The 26,722-nt window shown below is 40.7% G+C and overlaps 1 protein-coding gene across 4 annotated transcripts in view; it reads left to right on the top strand.

Annotated features, from left to right (window-relative positions):
• The window catches only part of ALG5 (ALG5 dolichyl-phosphate beta-glucosyltransferase), a 123,188-nt gene that overhangs the window by 6,124 nt on the left and 90,342 nt on the right, over positions 1 to 26,722 (top strand). For 3 of the 4 annotated variants that reach the window (XM_036299932.1, XM_036299930.1, XM_036299933.1), the window contains exons 4-6: positions 1,539 to 1,607; positions 6,737 to 6,829; positions 13,470 to 13,583. In XM_036299932.1, coding sequence (XP_036155825.1) covers positions 1,539 to 1,607; positions 6,737 to 6,829; positions 13,470 to 13,583 — 276 coding nt within the window. The remainder of the gene's footprint in view (positions 1 to 1,538; positions 1,608 to 6,736; positions 6,830 to 13,469; positions 13,584 to 26,722) is intronic. The other variant, XM_036299931.1, reaches the window with a different exon arrangement.

The raw sequence follows: 26,722 nt of genomic DNA, 5'->3' as shown, positions 1-26,722 counted from the left end.
GTTACCAACTTGTGGATCCCAGGTGAGATCCACTGTGAAAGGCAATGTTGGTTCTGCTTGGGCCATCATTATCACTGGCCCCTGTTCTCAGCTTGTTGCTAGGCAACCCCAGCACATAGCTCACTACTTCCAGAGGCAGGTAGTGACCTGAAAGCAAGCTGCAAAGCTGACATTTCTCTTATGTACCCTCCTACCTACATTTTATCCTCTCTTGCCTGATTTTATACATAAAATTGAGTGATAGAATGCCTGTAGACTTTGTATGGTAGCACAATGCTGCTTTCACTTTTGTGATTTTTTTTTTTTTAAATATATTTTATTGATTTTTCACAGAGAGGAAGGGAGAGAGATAGAGAGTCAGAAACATCGATGAGAGAGAAACATCGATCAGCCACCTCCTGCACATCTCCCAGTGAGGATGTGCCCGCAACCCAGGTACATGCCCTTGACCGGAATCGAACCTGGGACCTTTCAGTCCGCAGGCCGACGCTCTATCCACTGAGCCAAACCGGTTTCGGCCACTTTTGTGATTTTTTAATAAATTTATTTGAAATACACAATTAAGGCAAAATTATTTTGTATTTCTTTATTATTCTTAAGAGTCCCCCCTCATTTATTTTCCTCTTCTTTCCCTGCTAAAAAAAGGTAATATGTGCCACTGTTTTATGGCATTAGCTGCTGTTGGAATCTCCTTGAAGAGTTTAAGAAAACAAGTAAGCTTTGTGGCTGATTCTTTTTTTTTTAATATATTTTATTGATTTTTTACAGAGAGGAAGGGAGAGGGATAGAGAGCTAGAAACATTGATCAGCTGCCTCCTGCACACTCCCTACTGGGGATGTGCCCGCAACCAAGGTACATGCCCTTGACCGGAATCGAACCTGGGACCTTTCAGTCCACAGGCCGACGCTCTATCCACTGAGCCAAACCAGTTACGGTGGCTGAATCTCTTTAAAGAAAATTCCTTGTTTTGACTTACTTTGGTTTTTTTGGTGTGTGTAAAGGGAAGATAGAAGAGTCATCGAAAGAGGAGCTCGTATTATATGCTTAAAAATTAAATTTAAAGAAAAGAGAAAGAGAATTGAGATCTTATTGTAGGTGAGGCTACTACCTCTTTTACACCAGCCACATAGACTAGGTTTTTGTTGTTGTTGTTTTTAATGAGAAAATGGGCCAAAAATGTTAACTTGCCTAAGGTCGTAAGGCTAAGAAGTGCCTCCAAATTGGAATCTACACTCTCTAACTTCAAACCTCTTGGGCTTTTTTCTCATACACCTGGTAGCATCTCACAGATGTACTCGGCACCACAAGAACCTGGCTCCTTCACTGACATGCCACAGGAAGAGCAGGATGCTCACAGAGACTTAGTATCCATCCTCTACTCCTACCCAGGGTCTCTCCTGTTTGTTCTGGCCTTTTTATTTTCTGTGGTTTATTCACTAATTTATATACATATTAACACTACAGCTATTTTTTAAATTTTTTTAGTTTTTTATGGCAGTTATGCCAAATCGTGGTATGTTATTTTTGCTTCTTACAGAAACAAGATCCTACTTTTACTTATGAGGTGATAGTAGTAGATGATGGCAGCAAAGACCAGACTTCGAAGGTAAGTAAACTTGCTTTTAGAATTGCCAGTAGATAGAAAATATGGAATAATTTAGCAAGTGTAAAATCTTAGTTTTGCTTCATCAGAGAACCCTAAAGTTTTGCTAAATACTCTCCATTACTATAGTATGGGTAGTAGAAGAAGCAGAGAGATTTTATTTATGGAAAGCTGGAAACTATACCTGCTATTCCACTATTCCATAAAACCAGGAAAGCTTTGAAGATCACCAAATGGGAGAGAACATGCACAACAACAGTTCACCTTGGCCTCTGGGAAACCCTCTTTTCCTGTCAATTTATAGTGCCTCTTTTTTTAAGCATGATTCTGTTCTTTATGCTACACCTTGCCTGACAGATTCTAATGCAGTCATTTAAATAGGAAGATGCCTTCCTATCCCCACTGAGTATCAGATATGTCCTTTGTCATACCCCCATCTAGATTTACCCGTAGGAGGTAACAGTGTTTTTGAGTATTATCTCCTCTCATTCCTCCATTTTTAGACCTGTAGTTGCCAGACCCAGGTCCACCTAGTTTTGCAGTAGTACATTTATTAAATCTTGCAAGTGATCCTGATAAATTAATCTTTAAACATTTAAGTGTTTTTATTATTAATGCTTCACATAAAAGATTCATTTATGGTGCTATTAATATTCTTGTTAAATAGCAACATAATCCTATCTAATAAAAGACAAAAAGGGTAATTAACTGTACCTCCACTACGCTTCCCATTGGCTAATCAGAGTGATATGCAAATTAACTGCCAACCAAGATAGCGGCCAGCAGCCACGCAGCTGAAGCAAACATGAGGTTTGCTTGCTCCAGTGATGGAATAAGCCAAGGCTCCCCGCCTGCCGCGGCCCGGCTGTGAGCTCCAAAAGCAACAATGTTTCAATTATAGAAGCTAAACAAACTCCAGATACCTGCTTTTAGCCGGCAGAGGCCTCAGAGCTGGGAGCACCAGTGATGGTAACAATGTTTCAATTATAGAAGGTAAATAAATCCCAGAATAAAAAGAAAAAAAGGAGAGGCTGGGAGCTTCAGTCACTGGCCAGCCTGAAAAGAGCCCTCAGCACCTCACCCAGACTGGCCAGGCACCCCTGTGGGGACCCCCACCCTGAAGGGTGTGTGACCAGTTGCAAACAGCCATCAGCCCCTCACCCAGGCTGACCAGGCACCCAAGCGGAACCCCCACCCTGATCTGGAACACCCTTTAAGGCAAACCAGCCTGTCCCCTCCCGTGCACCAGGCCTCTGTCCTATATATTAAAAGGGTAATATGCAAACTGACCCTAACAGCAGAAAGACTGGGAATGACTGGTCACTATGACACACACTGACCACCAGGGGGCAGTCGCTCAATGAGGAGCTGCCCTCTGGTGGTCAGTGCGCTCCCACATGGGGGAGCTCTGCTCAGCCACAAGCCAGGCTGCCAGTACAGCAGTGATGGTTGAGCCTCTCCTACCTCCTCAGCAGCACTAAGGATGTCTGCAGCTTCGGTCTGTTCACCGCTGGCAAGTGGACATTCCCCGAGGGCTGCCGGGTTGCCAGAGGGATGTCTGATTGCCATCTTAGGCCCAGTCCCCTGGGGAGCAGGCCTAAGCCAGCAGGTGGTCATCCCCTGAGGGGTCCCAGACTGCAAGAGGGCACAGGCCGGGCTGAGGGACAACCCCCCCCCACCCCCCGAGTGCACAAGTTTTTGTGTACTGGGCCTCTAGTGTACCTTATAATAAGGTTGCCGGGCCAGCACAGCCAAGGGTCCGGTGAGCCTGAGGGGAGGTATCGAAGGATTTAGAAAAGACAAAGAGAATAAGCTGGGTCTAGGTCAGCCGTGGGCAAATTATGGCCTGCGGGCCGGACCTGGCCCGTTTGAAATGAATAAAACTATTGAGAAAAAAGACCGCACCCTTTTATGTAATGATGTTTACTTTGAATTTATATTAGTTCACACAAACACTCCATCCATGCTTTTGTTCCGGCCCTCGGGTCCAGTTTAAGAACCCATTGTGTTGCCGAAACCGGTTTGGCTCAGTGGATAGAGCGTCGGCCTGCGGACTGGAGGGTCCCGGGTTCGATTCCGGTCGGGGGCGTGTGCCTGGGTTGCGGGCACTTCCCCATTGGGGGATGTGCAGGAGGCAGCTGATCGATGTTTCTCGCTCATTGATGTTTCTGACTCTCTGTCCCTCTCCCTTCCTCTCTGTAAAAAATTAATAAAATATAAAAAAAAAAAAAAAAAAAAAGAACCCATTGTGGCCCTCGAGTCAAAAAGTTTGCCCACCCCTGGTCTAGGTGGCTCTCCTGTGCCTGGCTGAGTCCACAGAGAAAGATCCAGACAGCAAGCTGAGCCTTTATTTTGTAGCCATACGTAAACAAGGTAATGGTCACCATAGTTACAACGTCCTTGTGAGTTTCACTTGTTTTGGCAGCACTTGCTGCACCTCCCACAGCCCATTAGCTACCCAGATAAGATCTAGGGAGCATCATAAGGTCAAGCCTAATTATGCTAAGAGGGCTGTGCCCTCTAAGCTGGGACTTGTTTGTGACTTTGCCACCAGGTCAGTCTGAGGCTTAACCCTATAGCCATTCCTTACAATAAGTATACAGGGAAACACCTGTTTACTTGATTATTCTTCAGTAATGATTTTTTGTTAAATACCAAGTATACATGAAGTTCTAGACACTGGAGGAACCATACAAATACATGAGCCCACTCCTTTGTGCAAGAAGCCTTCAGGACAGTTGTTTAACATGCCCATAAATTCTGTATTGCAGGTAAAAAGTGCTGAAAATAAAATATTTTAAAGAATTTGAGAGAAAGAGAAGTGACTTTTGAACTGAACTTTTAAGAATGGTTATGACTAAGAACATGGAGGATAGTATTTTCAGATTGAAAATATAGTGTAAACAAAGGCATTGAGGCCAGTCAGTATTATGGGATCTGCTTTAGGAAGATTAGGTGCTGCACTTTGAATAATGAATGTGACACGAAAAACATAAACACAGACTATTCCAGAAATTTGTTAATTATATGGAAGGAAGGGCATAGAAAATAAACATCATCACTTATTGCTGAGATTGCAGAAGCAGCAGCAGCCCAGCTGAGGAAAAGCAGCTTTTCAATTCTCATATTCTCCCTCATCACAAAATTATCACAGCTCCAATTATCACATGTCCTAAGCTGTAAGAGACAGCCAGAACATTAAGATTTATCTTTGAGTGCCTCTGTCTTTTTTTTTTTTTAAATGTATTTTGATTTTTTTACAGAGAGGAAGGGAGAGAGATAGAGAGCTAGAAACATCGATGAGAGAGAAACATCGATCAGCTGTCTCCTGCACATCTCCCACTGGGGATGTGCCCGCAACCCAGGCACACGCCCCCGACCGGAATCGAACCCGCGACCCTTCAGTCCGCAGACTGATGCTCTATCCACTGAGCCAAACTGGTTTTGGCGCCTCTGTCCTTTTTAATTGGAAATAGAAAGCTTTACCAGAAGCCTTATCCTCCAGCAGACCTGCAGTAGACTTCATGAGCCAGAACTTGGTGACATGACAATCCATACCTGAAAGGAGGACTGGGAAAGTACTTGGCAAAGCAGATTTAGACCAATCATGATTCATTGTCTAGTCCTGTACACACTGTCACTATGTAAGACTGGAGTCATAATAGTAAGGAAGAAGGAGGCATTGTTTGTTGGGTAAGTAGCTAACAGTGCCTACCACAATGCTGTAAAAGGAGTATGTACAAAGGACTGTGGCTGCATTTGTTCATTGAGATTAATCAATTCTAGACTATGTATCAGGCACTAGAAATAGTAAGTTTAGCCTTTAAGTAGCCCACCGCTTGGTGGGCAAGGTCTGCAGTTACATTATGTGATGAGTAAAGTAACAGTTAAATGAGAAAATGCCTTTTGAACCAATTAGAATCACTTTCCTTTTTCCTGGAGGGGAAGGTGAGAATGAGCATAGAAGCTAGGAAAAAGACATGGTGTTTGAGCTGCATCTTAAGCTGGCCTGACAGGAGGGCAAACACCAGAGTAGAATAACTTCACAACTGCCTATGGAATTGAGTGCCAAAAGGAGAGGGTACTGTTGATTAGGAGGTTAAATGGAAACAAGAGAACGTTAAGAGATTTAATGTGGAAAAGCAAAGGATATGAGTCATGCTGCACTGGTTTGAAGACTAAACATGAGGAAGAGATGTAGATGGCAGTATATAGATTTATATATATTATAGATGTAGATCATTATTTTATGACTTTGATTATAAATTAAAGAATATATAAATAGATGTAGATCACTATTTCAAGACTTTGATTATAAATAAAAGAATACTGACAGTTTCTTGAGGTAATAGTGAAATCAAAGGGAAGTTTTTAGTATGCTGGAGTCTTAAGCATGTTTAAAGCTGTGGAGCCAGCAGAGAGGAAGAGATTGAAGATTCAGAAGAGGATAAGTTATGGCATGGATATCTGCTGAGAAAGAGAAATTCAAGTGAGATTTGAGGGAAATGGTCTAGAATACAAACAACCTCTCTGGGGACTGAGATTGGTTGTTGACAAACAAGTCATTGAGCAGTATTGTAGGCTTAGGTCACAAGTGTGTATGTTAGCAAATAGATTTTTTTTTTTTCTGGAAGCTCAGTAGTTTAGGTAGAAGAGTTGAGATAATAAGGGGACAGCAGCTGCCTGTTCAACTGGTTCCTCTGCAGGGAGGTGAAGTCTAACTTCAGCCTAGTGGGTCAATTCCTGGTGTCATATTTTTACATCAAGAATTCAGCAACTCCCCTGGGCCACCAAAATGCATGGTGGGTATAATTGAGTCACAAGAAGAAGGCAACTGGAATAGCAGTGTTTAACCATTTGCCTGCCATAGCATTTATAGACCAACTTTAAAATCATTTTTCGTGAGAATTTTCAACTGAAAATATTCAAGACCACCCGAATTGTAATATTATTTTTTATAATATTTATTGCAAATTTATTTTTTAATTAAATTCAAAATATCGTGGCGTGTGGGGATGGTTTCCATTTTGGACGTGTGGCAGTTAACTGGTTAAGCCAAAATAAGAAACCCACTTTGTATTACTATTTTGTAATCCAAGTTAATTTTTTCTCACTTTTATATAATTTGACAGGTAGCTTTTAAATATTGCCAGAAATATGGAAGTGACAAAATACGAGTGATAACACTGGTGAAGAATCGTGGGAAAGGTGGAGCTATTAAAATGGTAATACATAGTTTCAGTATTTTTATCTAAAATATAAAGATATTTTGGCCTTGTGTTTCAGTGACTAGAGCATCGGAACCAATTCCCAGTCAAGGACACAGGTTGCAGGTTCGATCCCCAACCCTGGTTGGGGCACGTGCAGGAGGCAACCAATTGATGTTTCTCTCTCGTATTGGGGTGTGTGTGTGTGTGTGTGTGTGTGTGTGTGTGTCCCCTTCCTCCTTCCCTCTCTTCCATTCTCTCTAAAAATCAGTGGAGTTAGAGAGTGTGACATCTGGCTTGCAAGTGGGAACCTCTGTGTTGCACGTGACTAACGATCGATTTAAAAATGGGTAATGTCGCCAGAACCGGTTTGGCTCAGTGGATAGAGCGTCGGCCTGTGGACTGAAGGGTCCCAGGTTCGATTCCGGTCAAGGGCATGTACCTGGGTTGCGGGCACATCCCCAGTGGGAGATGTGCAGGAGGCAGCTGATCGATGTTTCTCTCTCATCGATGTTTCTAGCTCTCTATCTCTCTCCCTTCCTCTCTGTAAAAAATCAATAAAATATATTTAAAAAAAAAAAAAATGGGTAATGTTGAAAGGGGCAAGAAGATTTTTGTCGAGAAGTGTGCCCAGTGCCATACTGTGGAAAAGGGAGGCAAACACAAGCCTGGGCCAAATCTCCATGGTCTATTTGGGCAAAAGACAGGTCAGGCCCCTGGATTTTCTTACACAGAAAGAAAGAACAAAGGCCAACAAGAACAAGGTCTCACTTGGGGAGATGCTACACTGATGGAGTGCTGGGGTCCAACCCCAGCAGGTCCAGAGGTTCCCAAAGGTGTTGACGGAGTCAGCGAAGAAGGAATGACACGGAGACAGGGTTCAGTTGATCAGCAGCCTAACCAGGATGTCTAGCCAGGATCTCCAGCCAAGTTCTGTTCAGGATCTCCAGCGAAGTTCTGGTTAGGATCTCCAGCCAGGTTCTGTGTCCATGTTCTCTTGCTAGGTTCTCCAGCCAGGTTCTCCAGGTTCTCCAGCCAGGTTCTGTAGCCATGTTCTGTCGCTAGGTTCTCCAGCCAAGTTCTGTCCAGGTTCTCCAGCCAGGTTCAGTCACCAGGTTCTAGTCAGGTTCTGTAGCCAGGTTCTGTCTCTAGGTTCTTCAGCCATGTTCTCTCTCTCGGTTCTATCTCTAGGTTCTGTGGCCAGTTTCTGTCCAGGATCTTTTGCCATGTTCTCTCGCTAGATTCTGTCTCTAGGTTCTGTGGCCAGTTTCTGTCCAGGATCTTTTGCCATGTTCTCTCCAGCGAAGTTCTTCTGTCTCTAGGTTCTGTGTCTAGGTTCTGTGTCCTGTTGTCTTGTTACATCTGTATTTATACCAGTTGATTCCAATCCTATCAATCTCTATTCCAAAGGTTAGGGCTTTTCTTATCTCCATTCCAGGGAGTAAAGATTATGTAACTTAAGCATGATTGTTCATAGTTAAAGTGATTAATTACCCGCCTGGCACTTAGTTAAGGGGTTTTATTCCCTCCCTAACTTCAGGGGAAAATCCCTACCTGGGGAAACAACTTTTCTCAGAGAGGTGACCTTGGTTAAAACACATAGTGCCAAGAAGGTGAGCAAACATATTAAGAACAGTATGCCATATATGCCAGGTCCCTTGAAACAGCAAGGTTGGACCAGCTCCCGGCAGTGGAGTATTTGGAGAATCCCAAGAAGTACATCCCTAGAATAAAAACAATCTTTGCTGACATTAAGAAGAGTGTAGAAAGGGCAGACTTGATAGCTTATCTCAAGAAAGCTACTAATGAGGAATAGTTGGCCACTGCCTTATTTATTACAAATGTCTCATGATTTTTTTTATGTGTACCATCTTTAAATTGATCTCATACACCACAATTCAGATCATGAATGGCTAATAGAACATTTCTTTGGGGCAGTCCTGATTTAAATAAGATTGGCTTGTGGTTAAATGAATATGGTCAGCTTTTTGAGCTTGGATGGTAATTTTGGTTCAGAAAGCGCTATCACTGCCCTTTTCTAAAAATATGATTGGACTTGATTCATAATGTTTAACTTTTCACAGAGGTGGTGAATGCCATCTCAAAACCTATAGAAGATTGGCTTATATTTAGATTTATATAATTGGTTGTGTTAATACGTTTAAATTCTGAAGAAATCCCTTCACTGTCTCTTAGACCTGCAAGACTTTCTTGTGTTTCAAACTGTGTTCATTAGTCTGTTAAAAGGCAAGGGCTGCGGATAAACTGGTAGTGACCATTTTATCTTTTTGATAAAAACTATGCCAATTTAATAAAATTCCCTGTATCCAAACTATTGCCTTTTATTGAATGAAAGACATTTTAGTGTGGTTTATGTATAACAGGGGTCCTCAAACTACGGCCCGTGGGCCACATGCGGCCCGCTGAAAACATTTATCCGGCCCGCCGGGTGTTTTGCCGCCGCTGTGTGCATAGGAATTTGTTCATAGTTTTTTTTTAAACTATAGTCCAGCCCTCCAACGGTCTGAGGGACAATGAACTGGCCCCCTGTTTAAAAAGTTTGAGGACCCCTGATGTATAATACCAAATAAAGAGTATTTAACACTTCTAAAAAAAGATCAGTGGAGAAAATATCCCCGGCTGAAGATTTAAAAAATACAAAGATACTTTGAATAACCTCTTGCAGACTGTAGTACATGTGAATTCTATAGCTAGCTAGTTGAATACCAGGATTTCAAATTAGTGGGAAATTATTTTTAGTAATAACTTTATATGTATAGGTATATTTGATCAAATCTGAAAATATTTGGTATCTATAACATACTGGGTAATTCACAAAAATACGTTTATCTTAATCAGAGTTTAAAATGTTACCATTTTTCTGTCTCTGTCTTTCCTAGAGTGATTGGATAATAAGATTATGTGGTTTATTTATTTGTTTGTTTATTTATTTATTTTGCAGTTTACAACATGCTTTTGTGTATTAAATTTTACCTATATGAAGGCACTGTGCTAAGCAGGGTGCCATGAACTAAAACCAATCTGATATAGTCTATCATAGTCTAATACAGCAGTTCTCAACCTTTGGGTTGTGACCCCTTTGGCGGTTGAACGACCCTTTCACAGGGGTCACCTAAGAGCATCCTGCAGATCAGATATTTACATTATGATTCATAACAGTAGCAATATTACAGTTATGAAGTAGCAACAAAAATAATTTTATCATTGGGTCACAACATGAGGAACTGCATTTAAAGGGCCAGAAGGTTGAGAACCACTGGTCTAATAGAAAAGGTGATTGTACTTATGAGAGCAAAACAAATGAAGTGCTATAGAAATTCCAAGAAAGAAGAGATTACTTTCACCTGAAGCATATCAGGCAGTAATCAAGATACACTAACAAAAAAGCCAAAAGTCAGTTATGAGAAAAAAAGTTTCCAATAATAATTCCCTAAATGACTTGGAGTTTTATTTATTTATTTAGCACCTCCCCCAACCCTCCATAAAAGCAGTCTATATATATATATAGAGAGAGAGAGAGAGAGAGACAATCCAAGGCTTGTTCAACAACTCCACAATATCAGAAATCTAGCTCCTATTTTTTCACTCCCTTTTCTTCATACATCCAAGATGATGCCTGGAGCACTATTAATTACATCCACATTCCAGAAAGGTGGAAGGACAAAGGGCAGAAGATGCTTGCCAACTGGTTTGCTCCCTTTTAAGGAGCATTCCCAGATGCTCTGCCCAATGACTTAGGTAAATTTCACTAGCCAGAACATTATCACAGGGCCACCTCTACTTCCAAGGAAGGCTAAAAAATGTTTTTTCTAACATACTCATTCTTGACTAAATCAAGGTTCCAAAGAAGGAAAGAAAAGATATTGGCATAAATCAATAACAGTCTCAGGCACATGAGGAAAATAGCCGACTTCACAAAGAAGATGTTGGCTGATACCAGACCTCTAATGATGGTGAATGCTGGCTTTCACTTGCTTACTGATTATTTTGAGCTGGACAGTAAACCACTTCAACATAATTACCACATTTAATCCTCCTAGTGTTGTATCATGAGTTAGGTCCTATTATTTTGATTATAAAAATGAGGAAATTGAGGTATAGATAGGTAGAGTAGATTACTTAGGGTCCCATTGCTATTACATTTGCAGAGGAGGAACATGACCAAAGGCACAATAAAGGAACTATTAGTGGTACTTGTGGTTTGACTCTAGAAATAAGGCCAGAGGGGTAGGTGGGTTCCTATCATGAACTTTAGGCTAGGGGCTTTTAGACTTTTACCATTGACAGAGCAACAGCGGCCAGGGTAGTAGTTTAGGCAAGATAATGAATATTACTTGGATTATGATAGTAATAAAACAGAAGAAGATAAATGTAGGAGGTATTTAAAATTAGGCCACATAGGATCAGGTAATGGAAAAGAATGAGTTACCAATGGCCTTGGGTGACAATGGAGGAGTAGCTGATTTAAAAGATAGTACTGTAGCCCAGCCAGCATGGCTCAGTGGTTGAGTGTTGACCTAAAGACCAGGTCATGGTTCGATTCCCAGTGAGGGCACATGCCCAGGTTGCTGGCTCGATCTCTACAGTATAGGGCATGCAGGAGGCAGCCAATCAATTATTCTCATTATTGATGTTTCTATCTCTCTTTCCTCCATTCCTCTCTGAAATCAATACATATATATATATATATATATGTGTGTGTGTGTGTGTGTGTGTGTGTGTGTGTATATATATATATATATATATATATTTTTTTTTTTTTTAAATAAGTCAGTACTGTATGTTGAGTTAAGCTGGAGCCATATTAAATTTGAGGTACCAAGTAGCGGTATTCAGAATAGCCAGGGCGAAAGGAGATGATGAATGAATCATCCACATATATCAGATGGTAGTCGAAGCCATTAAATTGGCAAGGAAGAGGGAATAAAAAAGGGCCAGGAACCAAGCCTTGGGAAATGAGGCGCCACATAAGGAGGAAGAAAAATCAGTAGTCTGAAAGGATTGGAAGTGACTGAATGACAGTGAAAGCCATCAATAGCAGAAGGAAGAGTAGCAAGCATTAAAGAACCCTCCTTTACAAAATTGATGAGGCAGTGTTAACATGTTAGAGAGCCAAGGGCAGTTTTCCATTAATGATCTCCAGTTCACTGTTATCATGTATCATTGAAATAGTCCTTTATTATTTGTTTTTCCGTATTAAGCAGATTTTGTACCTTGTAATGTTTTTTCTAAAACTTCATATATGTTCAGGTGTTAAATATAACATTTTTGTTTCTTTTTTTACCCATATACTAATTAATGTGTATGATAAACATTACAGACACTAATTAGTGGACCTATTCCATAGAATAAATGATCAAATTTCTATCTACATTTATATATATTTTATCTGCAGTAACACTTTTAAATGATATCAAAGCTGTATTTTACAATATCAAGTCATAAATATATTTGTACTTAAGGAAAAATTAATTCACTCAAGTGCATCATGAAATTAGGAGTTGATGTATATATATGTATATATGTGTATATATATGTGTGTGTGTATATATATATATATATATATATATATATATATATAGTTTATTTCTGTGCCATATTTTGCACAAATGACCAATTCAAAATTGAGTGCATGATTTTGCTAAGTGTCAGCTGCCTAATATAACAGAATATATATGGATATATCCACATTTCCTAAATTTTAGTGATATTCCATATTTCTTTATTCAAGTTTATTTAAAATACTTTAGATTCAAAATAAAGAATAAAAAATTGCTATGCATTTTACAGAAAATTTGTATATATTTGTTCAGTCTTCATAAATATGTTCTTTTTTTATTATTGCTTTCAGAGAGGAAGGGAGAGGGAGAGAGAGAAATAGAAACATCAGTGATGAGGAAGAATCATTGATTGACTGCCTTCTGCATGCCCTGCTGAGGATCAAGCCGCAACTTGGGCATGTGCCCTGACGGGGAATTGAACTGTGACCTCCTGGTTCATAGGTAGATGCTCAACCACTGAGCCACACCAGACGGGCCATAAATATGTTCTTAATATGCTGTGCTAAGCGCCGTGATATATAAACAATGCATACATATTATATATGATGACATTTCACTTTTTTTATATATATATTTTATTGATTTTTTACAGAGAGAAGGGAGAGAGATAGAGAGTTAGAAACATCGATGAGAGAGAAACATCGATCAGCTGCCTCCTGCACATCCCCCACTGGGGAAGTGCCCGCAACCCAGGTACATGCCCTTGACCGGAATCGAACCTGGGACCTTTCATTCCGCAGGCCGACGCTCTATCCACTGAGCCAAACCGGTTTCGGCGACATTTCACATTTTTAATCTTATTAATTCAATATCTTTGATTTATCTAAAAGTATTCTTAGCTTCTAAGGTATTAGTTGTATGACCTCACAAAGTTTTTAAAACTGTGAAATAGGCATTACATACATGTAGGAAGAGCCAATCAATCTAATTTGTTTTAAGTGAACTTTGGCCTCCTGTCATTTTATACCTGTTATTTCACTCTTAGTTATTTTAAGTAAAGCTGAATAGACTGATATGTCATTGAATTTAACCTTAATTTTAAGCAACTTTGTTTTAATTGAAATTTTTAAATACAGGGTATATTCAGTTCTCGAGGAGAAAAGATCCTTATGGCAGATGCTGATGGAGCCACAAAGTTTCCAGATGTTGAGAAATTAGAAAAGGGACTTAAGGATCTACAGCCTTGGCCTGTGAGTATAAGAATCTATATATATATAAAATCCTAATATGCAAATAAACCAAACAGCCAAACAGCCGGTTGCTATGATGTGCGCTGATCACGAGGGGGCGCGCGTGGAACATGGTGGGCGTCAGTAGCAGGTGGCAGTGCGTGGAACATGGTGGGCGTCGGCCATGGCGGGATGGTGGTGCAGGTGAGCAGGGGCGCCAGACCAAGGCAGGGCGCCGATCGCTGTCATTGGGGCAAGCCTCTGGTGGTTACTGAAAATTCTTTGATCCCACACGCCATGGTCCTGCTGGGCACTCACACCTGCTCCCAGTTCCAGCCCCGCTTGCACCCGCTGCTGGCGCCCAGCACTGGCCCCAATCACGCGGCTCCATCAGCGGGTGCGAGTGGTGGCTGCCAGCCTGATAGCCCCTCAGGGCTTCTCTACCTCCCCCTGCATCTGAGGGGCGATCAGGACTGGCAGCCGCTGCTCACACTCACTGCCAGCGCCGACCCCGCTCACACCCACAGTCGGCGCCAGAGCTGTCGCTCACACCCGCTGCTGATGCCTGGTGCCGGTCCCAATTGCTAGGCGTCGTCAGTGGATGCAATCGCTGGCTGCCAGCCCCATTCACCCCTGAGGGCTTCTCCACTTCGCCCTGCTCCTGCGGGGAATCGGGGCAGCAGCCGCCGATCGCACACGCTGCTGGCAGCAGCCCCAGTCCCTCCACGCCATCAGCGTGTGCGAGTGGGGCCAGTACTGTCAGGGTGTGGGAGTGGCGGGAGCGGGACTGCTGGCAGACAGTGGTCCAGGGGCCGTGGCAGGAGGGTCCGGACGGTGCGTGGAGGATGGGCCGAGACCCGCCTCTGTACCCACCGCAGCTTTCCAGCCCACAAATAGAATGGCAGAATGACCGGTCACTATGATACGCAGTGACCACCAGGTGGCAGACAATGCAGGAGCTGCCCCTGGTGGTCAGTGCACTACCACAAGGGGAGCACCTGTTAGCCAAAAGCCAGGCTTAGAGTCTAGTGAGAGCAGCCTCTCCCGCCTCAGTGACAGTGGGAGCCTCTCCCGCCTCTGTAGCAGTGCTAAGGCTGTCCGACTGACTGCTTAGGCCCGATGCCCACGGGGAGCCGTCAGTCAGACATCCCCCAAGGGCTCCTGGACTGCGAGAGGGCGCAGGCCAGTCTAAGAGACACCCCCCGAAGTTTACAAATTACATGCACCGAGCCTCTAGTATAGTTTAAAATTTAAACTTTAAATTATATTCAATCAAGAATAAATGGGATCTAAAGTAAAATGAATATGAAGGTTACCTGTAGGTTAAAAAACTAGGGGTTATTTTGGGTGTAAAATTCTGTACAGTCTCACAGAAGAGCTAATTGTTTTGTTATAAACATTAACTGATGTTCTGAGTTTCACTTGACAATTATTTAATATTCTGGCCATCAATTTTTTATTGCTTAACTCATAAATTGCTTAACTTTAATTGCTTGTCTTATTTAATATGTACATATTAAATTAAAAGCATAGACTGAAACTTCCAGCTAAAGATGTGAAATGAATCTTGTTTGTGATAAAGCAAACGAATACGAGTAGCAACTAATCAAAAAAGATTATGTGCCAATAAAAGGATCCAAGATGGCTACAGAGTAGGTAGAAGCTACACTCATCTTTCAGGACCAAACTGGAATTACAATTAAATTATAGAACAGTCATCTTGGATGACTGACAAGTAGCTGAAGAGAAGCCTTGTAACCAAGGTTTTACAAAGGAAACCACATCAAGACTGTTCCAAACAAGTTACCCAGGGCGAGTCACAAGCATTGTCTGACATTGGCTTGCACCAGAGTTCATTCCAAGAGGCCCAAAACCAGTATGCCCAGTGGTCAGCCATAGATAAAAACAGAGCAGGATCCAATAAGCCTTACAAGAAGCATATCCAAAGGGCGATCGGCAGGCACAAAACCCTGGTTAGGTGAATTCCAGTTCTTGTGGTCAGCAGCTCACACACTCTGGTCAGGGTTGAGACTCACAGTCAGCCAGGCTGAGGGACAATCTCACGCATGAATGGACCAATAGCAATCAAGACTCAGTTACAAGAGGAGGGCCCACATAACCCACACATGGGACACTCATGAAGCGCCTGGCCCAGGTGATCAAAGAAACTGGACCACTGGACCCCACAGAACACCTACTACATAAGGCTACCCCACAAACACTGGGAAACATAGCAAATCTAATAATAGAAACAAACACTAAGAGGCAGCCAAAATGGCAAGACAAAGAAACATATCTCAAATGAAAGAACAGGAGAAATCTCCAGAAAAAGAGCTAAGTGAAATGGAGGCAAACAATTTATCAGATACAGAATTCAAAGTAATTGTTATAAGGATGCTCAACCGCATGAGAAAGGACATAGAAATCATAAAAAGGACCAGTCAGAAATGAAGAATAAACTAGAAGGAATAAACAGTTGGTTAGATGAAGCAGAGGTGCAGGATTTGATGACAGTAGAAAAGAATACCCAATCATAGTAGCAAATAGAATTTTAAAAAATTAGGATACCTTAAGGGACCTTTGGGACAACATGAAGTGTGACAACATCCACATCGTAGGGGTACAAGAAGAAAGAGAGAGGGAGCAAGTAATTGAGACCTATATGAAGAAATGATGACTGAAAATTTCCATAACCAGGTGAACTAAAAAGACATACAAGCCTGGGAGGCAGAGAGAGTACCAAACAAGATGGACAAAAGAAACCGGCACCAAGACACATCATAATAAAGATTAAAGACAAAGATGCTTAAAAGCTGTATGGGAAAGAGTATTAGTTATATACAAAAGGAGCTCCCATTTGAATTGTCAGCTGATTTCTCAACAGAAACATTTCATTACCCAAGGGATTGGCATGAAATATTCAAAGTGATGAAAAGCAAAGACCTATAACCAAGACAACTCTATCCAGCAAGGGTATCATTGAAATTGAAGGACATATAAAGAGGTTCCTAGGACCTTCAGCTACTTGTCAGTCATCCAAGATGACTGTTCTATAATTTAATTGTAATTCCAGTTTGGTCCTGAAAAAAGCTAAAGGAGTTTGTTATCACCAAACCAGTATTACTTGAAATGTTAAAGAGCCTGCTTTAGAAGAAGGAAAAAAAAAAAGAGGAAATAGTTAAAAGAGTAAAATGGCAATAAATACATACCTGTTCATAATCAATTTAAATGTAAATGGTTTAAATGCTCCAATCAAAAGACAAGGGAGCAGAATGGATAGGAAAACAAGACCCATATATGTGCGTTCTACAAGAGACACACCTCAGAACAAAAGATACAAACTAAAATAAAGGGATGGAAAAAGATACTTTGTTCAAATGGAAATTTAAAGTAATTGGGGTAGCAATAAATTTATCTAACAAAGTAGACTTCAAAACAACATAGTAAAAGACAAGGATAGTACAAAATGATAAAAGGAGCAGTGCAACAAGAGGATATAACCTTTGTAACATTTATGCACCCAACATAAGAGCATCTAAGGATGTAAGGCAAGTCTTGATTGAAGGGGATTGAAAGTAATACAGTCCTAGTGGGGGATTTTAACTCCCCATTGACATCAGTGGATAGATCTTCCAGGTAGAAAATTGACGAAGAAGCCAACTTTCCCCACCCACTTCCCTCGCCTGCCCTTCTCTCCCTGGCCCGTGCGCTGCCTAGAAAAACTTGTGCAGGGCCATTTAAAAAAAAAAAAAAAAATTGACAAGGAAACTGCAGCCTTAAATGACATAATAGACCAAATGCATTTAATTGATATTTTCAGAGCATTTCATCCCAAAGCACCAGTAAGTGCACATGGAATATTTTCTAGGTTAGACCACATTATAATACAAAACAAATCTCAATAAATTTAAGAAAGTTCAAATCATATCAAGCATTGTCTCTGTCCATTATGGTCTGAAACGAGAAATCTATCACAAGAAAAAAATTTAAAAAACACACAAAGACATGGAGGCTAAATGATATGTTATTAAACAATGAATGGTTTAACAATGAGATCAAGAAAGAAATCAAAAGATACCTCGAAACAAATGAAAATGAGAACGCAAGTCAAAAATCTATGGAAAACAGTGAAGGCAGTCCTAAGAGGGAAATTCATAGCATTACAATCCTATCTAAAGAAACAGTCTAATTTTACACTTAAAAGAACTTGAAAAAGAAAAAGAACAGCAAACAAAGACTAGGTAAGTAGAGGGAAGGTAAAGATAATCAGAGCAGAAATAAAGAAAATAGAGTCTAAAAAAAAAAATTACAAAGATCAATGAAACCAAAAGTTGGTTCTTTGAAAAGATAAACAAGATTGGCAAACCTTCAACCAGACTTATCAAGAAAGAAAGAGAAGGGGACCCAAGTAAATAAAATCAAGATGAAAGTGGAGAAGTAACAACTGACTGCAAAGAAATAAAAAGAACTATAAGAAAATATTCCAAAGAACTATATGCCTACAAATTGGACACTGGACAAAAACAGATAAATTCCTATGAACATACAATCTTCCAAAACTGAATTAGGAAGAATTAGAGAGTCTGAATAGATCAATTACAACTAATAAAATCAACACAGTAATCAAAAAACTTCCACTAAACAAAATTCCTGGATTGGATGACTTCACAAGTGACTTTTACCAACAATTCACAGAATAACTAACACTGATCCTCCTAAAACTATTTCAAAACTTCAAGAGGAGGGAAGACTCCCACGCACATGTTGCAAGACCAGCATTATCCTAATTTCAAAATCAAATAAACACACTACGAAGAAAGAAAATTATAGGCCAATATCCCTGATGAACATAGGTGCAAAAATCCTCAACAAAATATTATCAAACTGTATCCAGCAATACTTTAAAAAGATCATATACCATGATCAAGTGGGATTTACCCTAGGAATACAAAGTTACTAAATATTCACAAATCAATAAATGTAATACACCACATAAACAAAATGAAGTATAAAACCACATGATCCTATCAATAGGTACAGAAAAAGCAGTTGATAAAATCCAACACACATTTATGATAAAAACTCTCAGCAAAGTGGGAATAGAGGGAACATACCTCAAGCTAAGTAAGGCCATATATTGCAAATATACAGTCAACATCATAATGCACAAAAACTACAAGTGCTTCCCTTGAAATGAGCAATAAGACAGGGATGTTTGTTTTCACCACTCTTACTCAACATAGTACTAGAAGTCATAGGTGTAGCAATCAGACAAGAAGAAATAAAAGGCATGGAAATTTGAAAGGAGGAAGTAAAACTTATTATTTGAAGATAACATGGTACTGTATATAAAGAACCCTAAAGATTCCACTAGATAACTACTAGAACTGATAGATTAAATCATTAAAGTAACAGGATACAAAATAAATATCCAGAAATCCTTATTTTTTAATACACAAATAATGGACTACCAGAGAGGGAAAGTAAGAAAATAATCCTGTTCACAATTGCTGTAAAAAGAATAAAACACCTAGGAATAAATTTAACCAAGCATGCAAAAGACCTGTACTTGGAAAATTATAAGTCGCTAAAGAAATTGAAAAAGACACAAATAAGTGGATGCATATACTGTATTCATGGATACGAAGAATTAACATCATTAAAATGTCACTGATACACAAAGCAGTTTTTAGATTCAACACAATTCCTATCAATATATCAATGGTGTATTTCACAGATCTAGATCAAATATTCCAAATATTTATATGGAAGTACAGAGTACCCCAAATAGCCTCAGGAATTTTTGAGAAAGAGCTAAGTTGGAGGAATTGCTCTACCTAATATCAAACTCTACTACACGGCCATAGTAAACAAAAGAGCATGGTACTGGAATAAAAACAGATAATATACAGCAATGGAACAGAACAGGAGCCCAGAAATAAACCCATGATTTTATAGTTAATTAATATTTAACAAAAAAGGCAAAAACATACAATGGGGTATACATAGTCTACTCAATAGATAGTGTTGAGAATATTAGATCCATACATGTAAAAAATGAAACTGACTACCTTCTTACAGCATATACAAGAATAAACTCAAAACGGATTAAAAATTTAAATGTTGGACTCAAAAACCATAAAAATTCTAGATGAAAACCTAGGCCACGGGTAGACAACCTTTTTGTGAGTGCGTGCCAAAACCAGCAAAATCTCTGACTTAAAATTCTTCTGCGTGCCAACCCTAATTTTTTGAGAACATGTTACGCCTACTTGATATCTCTTAAGTTATACGTATGTGAAGAACCTTGAAGAAATAATAAAATTCGTTCTACTGACAAAAACACAGTATATGATGATGAAAAATACATTTATTTTTAATGTATACATGTACACTGATAGTCCGACAGAAAACTTTATGACTCCGTTTTATATTACCAGTGGGACTTTTGCTGCTGCATCACTGATGACAGATTTTACACCAGGTTTATATTTCGTGACCTTCAGAGATATGTACGAGCTACTACTTTCATCCGTCAGGCTACTCCTATTACGAGACTTAACAAAATTCATCAGTGAGAACAAAGATTCTCAAGCGTATGTGGATGAAACCAAAACACTAGTCAGATCTACGAAGGCAGGGAGAGTTAAGTCAGAGGCATAGAAATTGCTCTTCCCCTCTCTCATCAATCCATGTCTATGGTCTTTAAGATAACTTGTTATGTAAAATTATTTATCTAAGATGCACCTACACTGAATTTGTCTGAAAAATAAAAAAGTTGATATTAAGAAAAAAATTGTAAATGGAAGATTATAAGAGAGGTTTTCGTGCCAGCGAAAGTTAATGGTGTGCCATGTTTGGCACACATGCCAGGGGTTGCCCACCCCTGACCTAGGCAGTAAAATCTTGGACATTTCTCATTGCAGTTTTTTGTCTGATGTATCTCTTCAGTCAAGGGAAACAAAATCCTATATAATAAAAAGCTAATATGCAAACGGGCAGTAGTTTGACCGACCAGGAGTTAGACGTGCACTGACCATCAGGGTGCAGCGTGGGACATGGTGAGCAACGGCGGCACTGGAATCGGGCAGCAGTGGAGGTGCTGCTGGCCCCAATAGGGCCTGACAAGTGTGGGACTGCAGTGGGATGGTGGAGCAGGTGAGTGCACGGCGTCAGGCCAAGGAAGGTGCAAGCAGGGAACCCAATCACCCCACTGGTCACCCCACAGACAGGAACCGGCACCAGCGGGGAGCGGGGCTGGTGAACGAGCAGTGCCAGGCTAAGGCAGGTGGGAGTGGGGGCCGCGATCGCGCCGCCGGTCTCCCAACAGATCAGTCCTGATCGATGGCCAAGCCTAGGGACCCTACCCGTGCACAAATTTCATGCACCAGGCCTCTAATAAAAAATAAACAAATTGGACTGCATCAAACTAAAAATTTTCTGCACAGCAAAGGAAACCATCAACAAAATGAAAATACTCCCCATTGAATGAACATGTTGGTATTCAAAATTTATAAAGAACTTAGAAAACTCAGCACCAAAAAACAATTCAATTTAAAAATGGGCAAAGAACCTGAATAGACACTTCTCCAAAGATACACATGTCCAAGAGACATATGAAGAGATGCTCAACTTTACTCATCATCAGATAAATGTAAATTAAATCACAATTTGATATCACTTCACATCTGTCAGAATGCCTATCATCGATAAGTTAACCAACAAGTGGTGAGGATGTGGAGAAAAGGGAACCCTCATGTACTGTTGCTAGGTCTGTGGATTGGTGCAGACACTGGAAAGCTGTATGGAGTTACCTCAAAAAATTGAAAATGGAACTGCCTTATGACTGAAGCTGCTATTCCACTTCTGAGAATTTAGCTGAAGAAACCTGAAGTACTAATTCAAAAGAATATATGCACCCCTATGTTCATAGCAGCTTTATTTATAGTAGCCAAGAGTTAGAAGCAGCTAAGTGCCCATCAGTAGATGAGTGGATAAGGAAGCTGTGATACATTTACACAATTGAGTACTACTTGGCTGTAAAAAAAAATAAAAAATGAAATTTTACCCTTTGCAACAGTATAGATGGACCTACATAGCATTCTGCTAACTGAAATAGGTCAGTCAGAGAAAGACAAATACTATATGATTTCACTTATATAAGGAATCGAATGAACTAACAAGCAAAATAAAGACAGACTCATAAATGAAAAGCAGGCTGACAGGTTTCAGGAAGGAGGTGTCGGCACTGGTTATGAGGGCTGGAGTGATTGAGTTAAAAGATAAAAGAAATAACTCATTAACAGGGACAAACGTGGTGATTGCCAGGGAGAGCATGTTTTGGGGGGATGTTTGAAGGGTATTGGGGATGAATGGGAATGTTTGAAGACTTGGGGTGGTGAACACAGGATACATTGCACTTATGATGTGTTGTACAATTGTGCATCTGAAACCTATATAATTTTGTTAGCAGTGTCACCCTAATAAAATTTTTTTTTAAGTTTCTGTGCAACTTCATGCCATAACTTCAAAGAGTAAAGGCCTGGATCCCTCTCTCCCTCCTCACCTCTCTCTCTCTTTCTCTCTCACTCTAAAGCTGCCTGTGCCTTCTTCCTTTGGGTGTATCTCTTTGCCTTTCCTCCTAAGCTCCAAGGGCCCTTCTTTTGCCTCTGTAACATGTTTCCTGAGCCCACACAGCCCACATGGCTCCCTTCACAGCTCACTTCTACATCTGTGACTTTCTAAATATACTTTGCTTGTATTTTAGTCTTGGCTCTGAATTCTTTCTTAGCCACAGCTCAAGGACCCAAGTTGCTGAACTGAGTTCCAATCGCCAGTAATGTTCTGGTGCCTTTTGCCACTCACACTTATAAGAAGAGACACGAAAGATAACTCTCTCCTCCATGTGAGGAGTTAGCAAAATGGCGACTATCTATAGGCAGGAAGAGAGCTTTCACCAGGAACCAAGTTAGCCAGCACCTTGATCCTGTACTTCCAGCTTCCAGAACTTTGAGAAATAAATGTCTGTTGTTTGAAAAACTAGAAGTAAAGGTTGACTTTCACTTGGCATAATGCATTTGAGATTTAACGTTACTGCTGTAAATATCAATAATTTGGTCCTTTTAATTGCTAAGTAGTATGCCATTGTATGGGAGCATCTCAGCTTGTTTATTCATTCAACTGTTGAAGGACATTTGGGCTGTTTTTAACATTTGACAACTACAAATAAATTCAGTATTAACATCCATGTTTTAAAAAAAGGTGCAGGATGAGGAAAGGAAGAAAATTTTTGTGCCACTCCTGCCTTTTAAACGCCATATAGAGACCTGGCCCCATTGCTCAGTTGGTTGGAGCATTGTCCCATACACCAAAAAGTTTGCAGATTCAATTCCCAGTAGGGCACAATCCTAGGTTTCAGGTTCAATCCTTGGTCAGGGCAGGAAAGGCAGCCAATCAATGTTTCTCTCTCACATCGATGTTTCTCTTTCTTACACCCTCTCCATTCCTCTCTCTAAAATCAATAAACATATCCTTGGGTGAGAATTTTTTTTAAAAAAAAGCCATTTTGAGAAAGAAGATGAATTGATGAGTTTACCAAATTCTGAGCTTTTTAAAAAATATGTTTTTATTGATTTTTTTGTTTTATAATATAAAGAGAAGGGGAGAGAGAGATAAAAACACCAATGAGAGAGAAACATCTTCAATTGGCTGCCTCCAAAATGACCCCTACTGGGGATCAAGCCTGCAAGCTGGGCATGTGCCCTGACCAGGAATTAAACTAGTGACTTCTTGGTTCCTGAGTTAATGCTCAACCACTGAGCCCCACCAGTTTGGCCAAATTCTGAGCTTTTTATCAAATATTCCCAATCTGGAAATAACCAGAGAATGAATAAGCACCCTTAGACAATATCAAACAGTACACCTTCCTACTATCACACAGCATGTCAAGATTTTAGCAGAAGCAAGAAAAATTGCTTGGTCTTGCCATTTTCAGGGTTTCAAGCTACTTTTGGGGCACAGATCCATGTGATTTTGGCCTATTTCTCGCTGGTGTATACCCTTTTACAGGACACAATGAAATATCACAACAGCAAGTAACCCACAGAACTACATAGACTCATCCCGCCCCCCCCCCCCAACCCCAATTGTTCCTCAGTTACAATACACAGGCCTTGAAACTCCAGTTCTGATGGGAAAAAAGGAACAAGGAAATGTGAATTCGCCTATGCTATATGAGAAATATCCATGTTAATCATGGCACCAACATGAATATATTACTACAAAAAAAGAATTAAAGTTTCATACAAAGAAAGATCAGTCTTGAAATGTAATCCACAGAGAAGAATAAAATACATCAGAATAAAATAAAATCAGTAAGTAGAACATTCCAGGAATGAAATACAGAATTCTAATTAGAACTGATTATTATATATTTGTTAAAAGAACCCCTATTTATTACCAATAACCAAACAATAAAAAATGTAAAACACATATAAAACCTATTAAAGAAAAACCCCCAAAATAAAATTTAATAATTATAAAAACTCACCTCAAATCCTACTTCCTAGACATACATACATATTTACTTTTATGGTTTGTAATGCATTCTGTTTCTACCTCCACCATCATGAACTCTCCCTTTCTTTCCAGCAGTTTTTATTTAAAGATACTAAATGAGTTAACTAATATAATTTGATCAGAAAACATCACTTTTATTTTTTTTTTAATATTTTTTTTAATTAAATCTTTATTGTTCAGATTATTACATTTGTTCCTCTTTTTTCCCCCCCATAACTCCCCTCCTCCCAGTTCCCGCCCCACCCTCCGCCCTCACTCCCCACCCACTGTCCTCATCCATAGGTGCACGATTTTTGTCCAGTCTCTTCCCGCATCTCCCACACCCCTTTCCCCCCTCCCAAGAATAGTCAGTCCATTCCCTTTCTATGTCCCTGATTCTATTATAATCACCAGTTCATTCTGTTCATCAGATTATTTATTCACGTGATTCTTAGATTCACTTGTTGATAGATGCATATTTGTTGTTCATAATTTGTATCTTTACCTTTTTCTTCCTCTTCCTCTTCTTAAAAGATACCTTTCAGCATTTCATATAATCCTGGTTTGGTGGTGATGAACTCCTTTAGCTTTTCCTTATCTGTGAAGCTCTTTATCTGACCTTCAATTCTGAATGATAGCTTTGCTGGATAAAGTAATCTTGGTTGTAGGTTCTTGGTATTCATCACTTTGAATATTTCTTGCCACTCCCTTCTGGCCTGCAAAGTTTCTGTTGAGAAATCAGCTGACAGTCGTATGGGTATTCCCTTGTAGGTAACTGAGTTTCTTTCTCTTGCTGCTTTTAAGATTCTCTCTTTATCTTTTGCTCTTGGCATTTTAATTATGATGTGTCTTGGTGTGGTCCTCTTTGGATTCCTTTTGTTTGGGGTTCTCCGCGCTTCTTGGACCTGTAAGTCCATTTCTTTCACCAGGTGGGGGAAGTTTTCTGTCATTATTTCTTCAAATAGGTTTTCAATATCTTGCTCTCTCTCATCTTCTGGCACCCCTATAATTCTGATGTTGGTACGCTTGAAGCTGTCCCAGAGGCTCCTTACACTATCCTCGCATTTTTGGATTCTTTTTTCATTTTGCTTTTCCGGTTGGGTGTTTTTAGCTTCCTCGCATTTCAAATCATTGACTTGATTCTTGCGCTCCTCTGATCTGCTGTCGGGAGTCTGTATAATATTCGTTATTTCAGTCCGTGTATGCTTAATTTCTAGTTGGTTCCCCAATATAACATCGAGGGTCTCATTAGTTTTCTTGTAGATCTCATTAAGTTTATCGGCGGCTTCTAAACAGTTCTTGAGAGACCTTAAAAGTGTGGTTCTGAACTCTATATCTTCCATTGACAATTTTGTCCTGTTTCTTCATCTCCGCATTTTGTTATGCTTCCTTGGTGCACCCCCTAGTGGTCTTTGTGCGCAGTCTTATAGTTAAACCTTATAGTTAAACCTGTGTCTGCAGTGAGAGAACTTCTGTCCTCTAGGGAGGTGCTAATCTAGCCTTTGCCTGAGGCTATCCGGCAAATGCCTCTGTGCAGGGCTTGGGCGGGGCAGGTCGCACAGGATCAACAGGGTGGGCCGGAGAGAGCAGTTATGGCGGCTCTCAGTCCTGTCCCCAGGGGCTCTGCCTTTCTGAGTGCCAGTACCCGCTGCAAACCTCGGAGAGAAAGCTGCACTCGCTCTGACCGAAGCCAGACAGTCCCGCTTCTCCCGTTTGAGTCTGGGTCCCTAAAGACTCGCCCGGATCTGGAGCTCAGAGTCTGCGACTCCCTCCCGATTGAAAACGCCAACCGCGCCCTCCGCTGCCAGCCTGCTCCACGCACTCCGCACCTCAGAATTTGACTTCAGCACTGCGCCACCTCTGAGTGTCCGTATGCGTTTCTCTTTCCTCCTAGTTGTAGGACTTCCACTAAGCCAGCATTCCTGTGGTTCTGGGTGATGTCCGTTCAGTTTTTTAGTTTCACTTTTGAAGTAGTTGTTCAAGGCAGCAAACTCCGGCGTTAACCTATGCCGCCATCTTGGTTCTCCCAGAAAACATCACTTTTATTAGTGCTATTCAGAACAGTAGCTACTGGCCACATGTGACTATTTAAATTTAAATTTAATAAAATTTTAGTTCCTCCAGCGCACTAGCCACATTTCAAACTAGAGGCCCGGTGCACAAGAATTTGTGCACTCGGGGGGCGGGGGGGGGGCGGGGAGTCCCTAAGCCCGGCCTGCGCCCATTCGCAGTCCAGGACCCCTTGTGGGATGTCCACCTGTCAACTTAGGCCCACTCCCCGGGGGATCAGGCCCAAGGTTGCAGTCAGACTTCCTTCTGGCAGCCAGGGAGCCCTCGGGGGATGTCCAACTAAAGGCTTAGGCCCCCAAGGGATCAGGTCTAAACCATTAGTTGGACATTCTTAGTGGTGCCATGGAGGTGGGAGAGGCTCCTGCCACCACCACTGCGCTGACCAGCCATGAGCCAGCTTCTGGCTGAGTGGCACTCCCTATATGGAAGTGTACTGACTACCAGGGGGCAGCTCCTGCATTGAGTGTCTGCCCCCTGGTGGCTAGTGCACATCATAGCAACCGATCATTCTGCCGTTCAGTCAATGTGCATAT

Source organism: Myotis myotis, unplaced genomic scaffold, assembly GCF_014108235.1.
Source record: "Myotis myotis isolate mMyoMyo1 unplaced genomic scaffold, mMyoMyo1.p scaffold_m19_p_3, whole genome shotgun sequence".
NCBI lineage: Eukaryota > Metazoa > Chordata > Mammalia > Chiroptera > Vespertilionidae > Myotis > Myotis myotis.
Note: the sequence above shows the minus strand (reverse complement) of the source record. Positions and strands in the feature narration are given on the sequence as shown.